The sequence below is a fragment of the Drosophila sechellia genome, chromosome X (assembly GCF_004382195.2).
Source record: "Drosophila sechellia strain sech25 chromosome X, ASM438219v1, whole genome shotgun sequence".
Lineage (NCBI taxonomy): Eukaryota > Metazoa > Arthropoda > Insecta > Diptera > Drosophilidae > Drosophila > Drosophila sechellia.
This window is the reverse complement of record NC_045954.1, coordinates 20,848,321-20,860,328: the sequence shown is the minus strand read 5'-3', so window position 1 is coordinate 20,860,328 and position 12,008 is coordinate 20,848,321. Positions and strand designations below refer to the sequence as shown.

Genomic DNA, 12,008 nt, shown 5'->3' with positions numbered 1-12,008 from the left:
CAGCTTAAACTTTTCAGTGAACTCTCGAAGACCCCGTTGACATGGGCAAATATACCCTGCTCTACGGCTATCATATTACGAGTAATTACACAGGAGAAAATGAAATTTGATTTATTCAATATTTGCACTGGCTTTTCCCCCTCGAAACGTGCTGAAGCGAAAGTTTCTCTCGGGTGTGTGTGCGTTGTGTGTGTGTGAATTTCCATGTTTGCTTGGCTAATAAATTCCGAGAGCAAAAGTAATCAAATAATTGCAGAATATACAGAAAGAGAAACACGCACCCACATACACATGTTTTTCGCCATGTTTTATTGCCATTTTATTTCATAAAATTTACGAGCCACAAAAAGTTTGCCACTGCCACCGGAAAACGCCCAAACACACAATGAAAGTGCCCAGAAGATGTAGTGAAAGTGGAGGCAGTTTGCCAAGAATAATAAAGTTGAACAAAGCACTACGAGTCTATCAGTCAAAAGTGGCGGAAATCGTGTTTTTTCTGTTAGCTGGTAACTTAATATTGATGACTCTGCTTAGAGGAGCCCCGTATCTCCCGCTCTGGATGGTAAAAACCTAATAATCCTGACAAATCGCGCTCAATTCTATGGCTAACCAAGCGACATTCGCTATATGACGCGCACTTTATACTGTAGAAATTAGGATAACTTACAACTTGGTTATTCCGCTCAAAAGAAGCATTTGATAGGTAAAGTTTTGAGGTTGACCGCGATGGATAGTAGACGGTTGCTGGTGGTTGTGCGAAGTACGAGCAAATGAGTCATGCGATTAACAGGTTAGGTTATTCAGAACGCCTTCATATATTTAAATACTTGCGCCCCAATCGTAATATTTATTTCCTGACTCCACTTTACGTTTATCGCGCATTAAAGAAACATACTTGCAACACACTTCGTTTGATTTTTATTCACTCAGAAATGTGTGCGTGTGTGTGTCGTGGCGAAAGGATTCGAGTTATTTCCTTTACAGCCCATTCCAGTTCCAGTCCCGTGGTCGTTTTGTGATGTCTGAAATTTCATTTCGCACGACTCGTGCATATCGAATTCCCCTTTTTTTTTGCTGGGGCCACCACGTTCGGGGATCGGAATCCTGGTCGAGGACCCCCAAGGAACGGGGCCACCCACATTGTCACTTTTGTGTGCCTTCTACGTGCGGTTGATTGATGGATTCGCTTGTTTACTTGTCAAGCCGCAACAGGAATGTACATTCGGGTTGAGAAAAGTGCGGGCGGACGGGTAAAAGCGGTAAAGCGGTAGAGCGGGAAAAGGGGAGATAGCTGGGGCGAACGGATTTCAAAATAAGCAATAGTCAGCAGTAATCGTGATATATCATATTGCAGACCGTAGGGGAGCAGCAGCCGCATGATGTGGGTCTTTTTCCGCCTCGATTTCAGGTTTCCCGGTCCAAAACTCTGCTGTTTTTTCGCCCCCGTTTTCCTTCTTCTAAATTTTTCCCTGACAGCTGCCGCGAGGCATTTTAAGAATAAATTTTAAAGCCGGCAAATGTAAATTCCGACTCGAGCGGAGACATAAATCATAGCAATTCATTGCCCCGAGCACGCACTCCCGGGCCATTGACGCCAAGACAAAGCGCTTCCTGATGGGGTTAAATTGGCCAAGGACTCGGGGGAGCCGCGGTAATCGGGCTCCAAAGAACGCTCAGAGCGCCAAAGTGACACTCACGTTTTACGGGCTTTTAAATACAATTCTGTTATGTTATGTTTATGTTGACTATGTTTATGTTGCCTATTTATGCGATTAAATGCAAAAGTAAGCCATTATTAGACATATTGGTTAATGGTGTAATAAATGAATACCATATTGAAATTGTTCATGAAAATCAAAATAAACTTATGTTGGAAAATTGTACAATCCAAAGATGCAAAAAATGAGAGCAAGTTGTATTTTTGAGGAGTAAAACTTTATCTCTGATTTTTCCTATAAATGTTGTGAGTTTTTTCATCGTAAAAAAGTGAAAGGATGAGTTTTAGACTTGTATTTTACTTTCTTGGACTTAAAGAGCAAGTGTTAGAAGCAACTTAGCATAAACTTCTCGAAGGGAGACCGTCCGCCCTGAGTTTAGCTCTATTTGGACTGTCAGCGGATAAAGTTTTTGGTGAACATGAAAAACTTATTTTCCACACAATCTATAATAATTTGCACCCGGACACATTCCGAGATGATCTAATAAACTTGCCTGAATGTCAGCAAAATCCCATTTGGAGTGGCTCAGAATGGCACTGGCCTTTCAGTCTCGCATTTCCATTTCTGTGCGTGTTGCTTGAATCTCATTACAATTGCAAAGGAAAGCAGGAAAGGCGGGGAAAAGCCACGCAGCCAGTTTCCTTGAGGCCAAGAATACGCATTTCATTTGCAAGAAGCCAGCGCCACTAGTTCACCCATTCCCCGACCCCCTGAACTAGCCGGGGAAAACTCAGAAAAGCCATCTAAAAGTTAATTACAATTGCCTCAGCCAGCTCCGCTGCAACTTTAACTGCCGCAACGAGTTCGCATTAAGCAGAAACGAGGCAAGCGAAAAAAGGAGCACGTGAAAAAATGGAAAAGTGTGCTATGCGAAGCGGAAAATACCCTGGAATGCTGAAAGTAAAGATCTATAAGAATGCATTGAAGATGTGCAGCATATAATACTTTCTTGAGGAGCAAGAAATGTTGTCAGTGTTGGATAATTTGAAAAAGTATATTGAATAATATGCAGTGAAAATAGATCCGTCGGACTCATAAGGCAATACTTGTGGCACAGTTTTAGACAGCTTTATGGCTTCTTGTTGTTGTGTTTTGAAACTAAGCTTCTGTGTCCTGAATAATTACTAGTGAATATGACTTAAAGCTTTGATTTTGATACAATAAACATTTTAACGTTTCCTATCATAATGGGATAGTTTTTTCCCAGCCTATCCAAGCTTATGCCAAGATACAAGCCGTGAACCTTATCCTGCGACTTTGGTATCCTGCCAGGGTATCCCGAAAAAGCCAGCCCGCAATGGAGCTCACTCGTAAGCTGTGCCAGTGGCGGGAGCAGTAATGTCAGAAGTAGCTGGCAGTGCCAGTATCTAAATGCTGCAGTTTTCGCTGCGAAGGGGGCGTATAAATATTAAAAAGAAAATCTGCTACATAGCTACGTGCGACGCATTTCAACGCAGCCAACGCGACCTAAGTGAACGCCTGCCCCTCCCACATTCCCGCCCATGTTCCACACACACACGCACACAAACGAGTATGCAAAGGAGGGGGTGGGTGGTGCAGAAGATACCCAGCAGGTCGGTCAGAGGGAAAAAATGAAGAGAAATTTACTTTGACATATTTTTGTGCTTAGCAAAGCAAATACTTTCATTATTTTTGCTGTTGGGCACAAAATTTCCCTCTCCCACCCACTTTTATTCGACCCCCAGGAAAAGCGGGCAAAAGAAAGGAGCTGCATTTGAGTGGCTTAAAACATTCTGCGGTCCACACCCCCCCAACTTGACTGGAAAATGACGGAAAATCCGGGCCGGTGGCGATTGGGGGTGGGACAAAGGTCCACCCAATGACCTAAACGTGGACGGCATCTGTAGTAATTTGGCAGCGTTTTTCGCCTCTTCAACGGCGCTGATTTTAGATAGGTCACGAAAAAGTTACCGAAAACCAGAACGCGATTAGAAATTTTCATATCTATCGATTATTTGTGGCATCGTAAAAGCGCTAAAGAGATTTACAGAATTATCAATCCATACCATAGAAAAAAATAAAGCTTCCAAATTTTAGAAAGTAAACTTAAATTGATTCCTAACAAATTGACTATAAAGTTTTGTAGGAAACTTTGGTTATTGCTTAAGGAATAGCAAAAATCAATATTGAGTTGTCGGTCTTGAGATTTAAATATTCAAAGACATCTCTTGCAGAACAAAGAATGGGGTTGTATAAAGACAACATAAATATATAAATCATTTAAAGAAAACTGTAATTTTCATAGCTAATTGTAATGCTTAAAAATCTCTGTTAACTGCATTCTTTTTTCTCTATATTTTCAGATCGTCAAGTGTCTATGAGGACAGCTGAAAGTATTTTCTTTTTTTTTTTGGGGGGCGCGGCTCCAACTGCCCCACGCCGACGCACGCCTACAGGAGCAAGTGAGACGGCAGACAGAGCGACTGAGAGGGCGACAAATGTGCAAGCGGCGGTGAGTGAGCGGATTCGGATTCGGTTTCCGGATTCCGGGGGGCTGAGAAGGACGTAAAGGCGCTGAAGGACGCAGGAAGAAGGCCATGGATTGGTCCCGGTGGCAAATGGCCAGAGAAAGAGCTGGCAACCCTGGACAAGTCAGGAACAACCCTGGGCGCAAGGATTGCGATCGCGAGACCCGATTGGAGTGGTTGCCCATTTGATTCGTTGCGGCGTCACACGTAGGTTCTATCAGTCAGTCAGTCAATCAATCAGTCAGTCAGTCAGTCACCCACTCAGTAAATCAATCGTGCCACAGTGCTCGGTTATCGTTGTCCCCTACATCATCAGTAAAAAGCAGAAATACAATACCAAGCGATCAAGACATGCACATTACTGTAAATACGCCAAACTCAAAACTAGTTTCATAAAAGTAAAAAACCAAAAACCAACAACCAAAACCGAAAAACCCAATTGAGAAAGTGCAGTGCTCAGTGTTTACCGACAAAGGAAAAAGAGGCGGCGTGGAATATCGAGTGGGGAAACTTCGGAAGTGAGAGGGCGGCCGGGGGCTGCCCCGGAAAAGAAAATCTTCAAGATCAACAACAACGAAATCAACCAGAAAATCCACTGTAACAAGAGCAACAACAGCATAACGCCCCCAACACTGCCAATGACATTGCCATTATCAAGAACAACGTTCGTTCATCATCGATCGTTTAGATTTGACACAAGTGAGTCTAGCTTATACCATTATCATACTATTCTATCTATTAGGAGGTGTCCCTTGAATTTAAAACTCGATTTCCGCGGCCTAAAGGTATCAAAGTTACTATAATATTGATACCTTTAGTCTACTGACATGGAGTTTTTGTTTTCGTGGAACTTCGGTATGCATTGTAAGCACTGTTAGTTATAAGTGAACTGTAAATATTATCCCTCGTCAAAATCTAGTTTTCATACATATAAGACTTAAACTCTTGCCGCATCATAAACATTCAAAAGTTTTAAGAAAGAGCACTTCTTACTCTTAGCAGATCTTTATGAATGTGTAATTCATATTTCAAACATTTATAGCTATATTTGCTAATTGTATATATATATTTCGTGTCTAAAACCTAGTTTCCATACATTTTACGGATGAGCCACATCTCCAAAACCAATTCTACTTTGCTTACAGCTGCTTTTGCTGTAGCATGTTAATCACGTCCAAGAAATCTTGATGAGTGAATTATTAGTTGGAACTAAACACGTTATCCAGAACTGTTTCGTGATTAAACACTATTCATTATGAAGTTGCCGTGAGAAATTCAATTAATACGATTTACCTGTTGATTACCTGCCAGAATTGGTTTTAATACCTAGACGAGTTTGTTATGTGAAAATTTTAATGTGAAAATGTGAAATTTATGATAAATTTATAAAATACATTTAAAGGATAAAATTACCTAAAACGAATAAAAAAATTAAAGACCACAAAATAAATTCGTTACCACAACATATACACTGTATGAACGTGGAACTAGATTATGCATGTCCCACAAAGTAAGTGATTTAGGGATCTCAGTGAAATACTCATTAGCGCGTCGAGCTGATTACTGAATAGCCCTTAGTGATTAGCGACTAGTGTCAAGTGCCATCAATCAGAGTTGCTTTCGATGAATCACTTAGCCGACAGCTGCCGCGAATGCACTCGTTGCAAATGTGGCGCGTCGGAGGGCGAGTTGCACTCGCCATCCATCAATTAGTTGAGCACTTGCCACCCACCCACCACCCAGTTGCCCACCCACACAGCATATTCGTTTAGTCAGGCGCAACCCCGCAGGGGAACTCCCGCGTGTCCATTCCCTATCGCAATGGCAATCTGCAATCTGACAAATCAAATCTTGTATGCAAAGCAGCCGAAGCAAAGCGGCAACTGGCGACACGAGCAGCAGCAAAAGCAACAAGGCGACGAGCAATTTGTACGAGCATTTGTGGCAACAAAACGCTGGCACGCAGGCGAGCAGGAAATAAGGCAAGCAGTAAGACAGGCAAGCGAAGTAAAAGCACGCAAGTGAATTGGAGACAGAGCGAAGCAAAAACAAAAGCATAGATGCAGCAGAAAAGCGCACAAGCCAAAATATCGAAAGCAGAAAGCAGCAGAAAAAGTACCAAGACGGAAAAGTAGTGTAATAGTCAAATCAGATAAGTAAGTTAAAGTTAGTAAAGTAAGGTAAGGCAAAGAAGAATTCGTAGGCTAACAAAAGCTGCAAAGCACGAGAAAAGCAAAAGCACGTAAGCTAACCAGCGGATGAAGGGATCCAGAAGAAGAAGACTAGTCGGAAGAAGACAGCAAGAAAGCAGGAGACAGAAGAACTCGCAGACAAAGCAAGTTAGCAAGCAAGCACATATAACGAAAAGAATAGCAGAAAAGCAAGATAGCAAGCAGGATACCGAGCAAGATAGCCTTCTTCCAAAGCATAAGTCAAAGAGTCAAGTAACCGATAAGGAAGCGAACGCAAGCAGATTAGCAGAAGAGCCAGTTAGCAAGAAAGCAAGTAAGCAACACAGGGAGCAGGAGACGACGACTAAATAGTTGCGTGACCAGCGCGCTTTGCACACTAAACAGCGTAATTGGTCATAAAGCGACTGCTGCGAATGCCCCGCACCGCGGACTAACCGACCGTTTACGGCAATTACGAACCGGAGCAGAGGAGGTGACAAGCAATTAGGCGGGTGGTAGGCGGCGGAGGGGGGTCGGCCGGCTCCCCCAACCCCGGATGTATAAGCCGGACACGCTCACGCGCCGCGGCAGCCTGAGATCCCTGCGCAGCGCCCCGCTCCTGAGCACCGTGCTCGAAAGCACGCTTTCACTGACCCGCATTCACCCGATCGCCTCCTTGGAGCTACCCGGCCTCGACTATGCGGTCCACTCGCAGTCGGCCTTTGGCGCCTACGGGCTAGCCCACCCCCGGGATCTAGCCACCTGCACCTCGTTGCGCAGCGGCCTTGCGGCGATCACCGCGGCGTCCGCTTCCGCCGCCGGCGGCGTTTCCCAGTCGCAGAGCGCCCTCCTCGGGCGGTACGGCCCCAACGCCTCGATTCGCCACGGAGAAAGAAAGATTGTCCAGCCGAAACGGTAGGTCCTCGCTATCTATAAGGTCACCACAAGGTAGAGTCCCAGAAATAGGGACTAGAATCATACGTCATGAGTGGTCTAGTATATCATATCTAGATAGTGCTTATCTGGGGTCAGGTCCTAAGGACTTACGAAAGAATAACTTTTAATAAGCGCATTCACAGCTTCCGGTTTAACCATTTAATTGCTTTGTTTTAATCGATCAGTTGTCCGGCTATCAAGAGATAGAAAAGCATATAATAATTGGTATATATTGGAATAGCCAACAGAATGCAAGGGGTCTTCCCTTTTGGTCATCGAGATTAGCTGCTCAAAAGTGAATTTATCTTATTTTGCTCTCTAAAATATATCGTTCGATTTACTAGTATCAAAAGGCTCATACAACGGCTCATAAAGGGCGACATAAAATAGCCAAGGTAAGAACTTAAGCTATGCTTGAATTACTGCCAGTCCCTGACGGGACTCCAGCGCTTCAGGTTTCCGTCCCAGGGCAGATCATCGATATTCGCCTGGGCGGCGATTGCGGCCTTCACTCGATTCGAAAACTCCACTGGGGACTCGTCGTTGCATCGGCTGAGTGCCGGCATGTACCAGACATCGCAGCAAATGCACCACGAACTGACCACCATCAGCATGTATCTGAGCATAGAGTATCGGGTGCTGTCCCAGTAGGCCTCCCCGAATCGGCGATCGTATCGAATGGCCACTGGATAAACGATGTCGCTGACCGCGAAGCTACCCTTCTTGAACTGCATTACGGCGGTGTTGTTGATGCAAGTGCCCTCGGGGAAGAGCAGGACCGGCGGCCGGTCCTTCATGGAGCAGTGTAGGCGGAGCACCAGCCCCAGAGCCTCACGATCGGCCAGTTCCTTGCGGTCGAACCACATGTGGTGGGAGACCCTGGACAGGGCGCGCTGCAGGACGCCCAGGATGCCGGTGTGGACCTGCCCCGTCAGCGAGTAGTTGGCATCGCACATCAGCACCAGGACGTCTAAGGGGCTCGTGTGATTGCACACACAGATGCCCTTGGTGGGCCGGTACTCCGTGTTGTGGAATCTCCGGATCATCGGCAGGCAGGCGGCCGTGATTCGGAAGCACTGCCGCAATACCAGCTCCACCAGCTTCTTCTTGAAGCACCAGTCGGGAATGTGACCTAGCAGCATTGAGACTCCACTGATCATGAACAGGCACAACCAGCAGGCAATGGTCCTGACGGGCAACAGCAGTCCGTAGCGTGTAACCCATCCCAGCAGCCAGGCCGTCCTTAAACGCCAGTTGAGGTATCGATTCCTCTGACGAAGGTTGCGGGTCAGCAGATTCCATTCCCCAGCTGGCGAAGGTGGGGCCACAAACCTCTGGGTCACTTCGTCCTCGAGCACCAAGCCCAAGCCGGCGGTTATGAAGTCGCAGCACTGCTCCACGCGGATATTGAGCCGATTCTTGATCGGCGGCGAGAGCAGCTTATCCATGCCATCGCCCTTATTTCCGACCGCCCATTTTTGGCCCAGGCGGCACCGTTCTTCGCGAGCTCGCCTCCTTCGAGTTTCCGCCAATTGATTGCCTGTCCAGGCGAAGAGCAGTTCCAGGACATCCAGGTAGCGGCACTGCAGCCAAAAGAAGGACGCCCACAATAGGATGCCCAGGAAGACCAGTTGAATTAACATGGCTGTTGAAAGTTGAAAAAGTTTTACAAATTTAAGAGAAATGTAGCTCCTGGTTTTTACCTCCCTATCGACAACAAAAATCTATTGAGTCTTGACAGCAATGACACGGGCTAAAAAGCCAATATTTTAAACTTATCCATAACAATAGCATTGGTTCTAGTGCGGATTAAAGGTATTTAAGAAAAGGGTTGTCGATAAGCCCGATAAAAATTTCAGTAATTCTTGATGAGCTGCATTAATGCGAGTATATACGAGTTAACCCACAAATTTCGCAATTAAAGTCCTAATTCAATTTGGCGCCGACTTTTTGGTCTTTCCTCACATTTTTCCGTTTTCTGCGTATATATATATATTTTTTTTTGCAAGCGCCCAAAAGACTTGATTTATTTAGCCCGAGATGTGAAGGAAAAATAAGAAAGCGAACAAGAAACTTTGCCGTCGACTTCCCTTTTTTTGGCTGCCAGTTGGGTTTGAGTTTTTGGGTCTTTGGGTTCGGCGTTTTGACTGGGGTCTTAGCCCATATTTTGTTTTTTCATATGGCAATAATTCAATTATGCCATAACAAGGCCGCAAAATGTTTGCCTTCGGGCGAACGAAATCACTGAAAAACCACAGAAACTTCTGGCTTTGTTAATTCGTTAATTAAATGGGGTTTGCGATTTCGCCACCGCTCCTCGAGGATTACGCAATGAGCGATGATGACGATGGCTTGGCGGTATGTTGGCATGATGGTAAGATGGTGGTGCTTCCTTCCGCTGCCCTCCATTGATTACATTGGCTGGCAACAATCTTGGCTTATCAAATGCAAACAACGGCGACAGGCAACGTCAACGTCAACGACAACTCATTTAGGCCCAAGCCCGGGCCCTTAATTAGCATAGAATGTGTTTTAAAAAGCCACTTGAGCTAAACATTCAAAACACCTACAGGGTGTTTTCCCCAGCCACCAGACACCAACCTCCTACCTAATCCTCATCCCCATCCCCACTACCTGTCTCGCGCTTTTCCTCGCTTTTCCACTTTTTCAGCGACAACGACAACGACCTTAGGCGCTTTCTGCGCGGGAAAGTATCTGCGTGGCACAGTTTGGCAAGTCTGAGGCCGGACAGATTTAAATACCCTAACTGCCGAAAGCGAGGAATTCAAATGGCACCAGCTACTGGGGCAGAGGTCTGGCCACCCGAAGATTCGCAGATCCTCCGTAAACGTCCGGGAAACAATGTAATAGAGTCAAGTCCTAGATATGAAGAAATTACCGCTTTTTGAATAAGGATTAAGTAGATGGTAAAATTTGAAATATGGCTTGGCAAAAATTGGCCTTTAATTTTCAAGACCCAACATGATCTAATTAGCACCGAAATAAAAGTTAAAAGCATTACTAGTCTTATTTTGAAATAGATTTTCGGCGTATAATTTATATAAGCTCAATTAACTTTAAAATTTAAAAATCCCGTTCTCTAATTTCTTAACCATGCCGATTCTTCAGTTCAATTCTTCATACAAGCAATGCAATGTACCTTTCGCTGGTAATCACCACACTAACCAGTAACCAATAACCAGTAATCCCTGCATCAACACCATTGCTGGCGTCCCATAGACCAATTCGCATACAATCAGGTAGGGTATCCGTGTGTCGGTGTCGGCGCAGTAGCTACCGCGGCAGCACGTGACGCTCAAGTGTTGGGATAAGCATTTCCGCTCTTCAGACGCTACACGAAAAAAAGCGCCCCTCTTGTGACAAAGCGCTTGTTGTTGTCGCGGAAAAGCGGTGGGAAAGCGTCTGCCGAGCGGAGGGAGGATGGCAGGGCAAATGAGGGAGCACAAAATTAAATTGTGACGCTGGCGCTGCGACACGCCCACATGACGAGGCGCCGCCACGCCCACCTGCCATTCAAAAGTAATTTAGCGTTTAAAAAACATTTTTCTGCCTGACTTTTAAAAAGTTGCGCGTAATGCGAGTGTGTGTTTGGGTATTTGCGTGCTTTGCGCAGGTGAAAAAGCGAACCAGTGCTCGGAAAAGCCGCCACTCACTCACCTGGCTGTTGTAGCCACGTTTCGATTTCGATGTCGTCGTCTGTCTGATCCGCCTGATTGTATGTTGTAATGGCTCGGTAAAGGAAGCGAAAAAACCTACTGCCTTCGAAATTGTTGTGCTTATTGACTTTGACGTTTCACCAACCGGCTACGTGAGTGTATTTATCAAGGAGTGAGCTGGGAAAAGCAGGGAAAATGTCTATAAAAGTGCTGCTTAGATTATGGAAAATCTACGCTATGACAAAAAAGAAAAAAATGGAAGAGCATGATAATGAGATTAGGGAAGTTGTTAGCACCTTAGCATAGAATAAAATGGCATATTACAAAAAAAAAAAAACAGCAACGCTATAGTCGAGTACCGCGACTATTACAACGTTTATGCTATGAGGTATCGTGATCTTTTGAAAGTGTTAAAGAAAATTATCCCCTGTTTATGCGGCAGTCCAAAAATTCGTTAATTTATTGACCATAGCTGAAAGGAAAAGGTAACAACTTTGTAAAAAATAATAATAATAATATAAAAAACTTAAACATTTTTTAAAAGTGTGGGCGTGGCAGGTTGAATCGGTTTGTAACCGTTAGAGTGAGCGTAGCAACATTTAAAAACAAACTTGCGCTCCATCATGCCGATGGAATCTTCCTGTCTAATCTGAACTCTCTAGTTTATACTGATGGACTCGGCTATTGATCGTGATCTGGAATATATACTTTATATGGTCGGAAACGCATCCTATTACGTAATTTTCAAAGAATGTTGTATACCCTTTTACTCTACGCGTAACGGGTTTAAAATGCTAAATATGACGAACATAACTTAACCAATTATTTTGAATTAATTAACATAAAGTTGTTAGCATAACTCTGAATGCATCAATTTGAATTTAGTTTTTTGAACTATATATTGCGTAGTTTGACTTAAAGAAAGCATTTAAGCCAAGTCATAGAAGCCAAGTCACAAGCTAGAAAATCCTTTCGCCATTAGATGAAATTAAAAGGCATCAGTCGGGAAATAATGTA

At 44.4% G+C, this 12,008-nt stretch overlaps 2 protein-coding genes across 5 annotated transcripts in view; one reads left to right on the top strand and one right to left on the bottom strand.

The window, feature by feature from the left end:
• LOC6615159 (innexin shaking-B) overlaps positions 1-12,008 on the top strand; it is a 163,571-nt gene that overhangs the window by 90,508 nt on the left and 61,055 nt on the right. For all 3 annotated transcript variants that reach the window (XM_032726351.1, XM_032726350.1, XM_032726353.1), the window contains one exon: positions 4,043-4,906. The gene's annotated coding sequence lies outside the window, so the exon portion shown is untranslated. The remainder of the gene's footprint in view (positions 1-4,042; positions 4,907-12,008) is intronic.
• LOC6615160 (glycerol-3-phosphate acyltransferase 3) lies at positions 7,500-11,756 on the bottom strand. Of its 2 annotated transcripts, none has more exons than XM_032726349.1 (2): positions 9,018-9,053; positions 7,500-8,959 (listed from the first exon to the last, which is right to left on the bottom strand). In XM_032726349.1, exon 2 carries the CDS (start codon positions 8,955-8,957, stop codon positions 7,734-7,736), a length of 1,224 nt encoding a protein of 407 aa, XP_032582240.1. In that variant the 5' UTR covers positions 8,958-8,959; positions 9,018-9,053; the 3' UTR covers positions 7,500-7,733. The 2 variants fall into 2 exon arrangements, with proteins under 2 accessions (XP_032582240.1, XP_032582239.1); XM_032726348.1 differs by lacking the exon at positions 9,018-9,053 and adding an exon at positions 10,993-11,756 and having other exon boundaries at positions 7,501-8,959.

Coding starts and splice junctions, on each gene's coding strand:
- LOC6615160 (XM_032726348.1), bottom strand. CDS start 8,957: ATGTTAATTCAACTGGTCTTCCTGGGCATCCTATTGTGGGCGTCCTTC.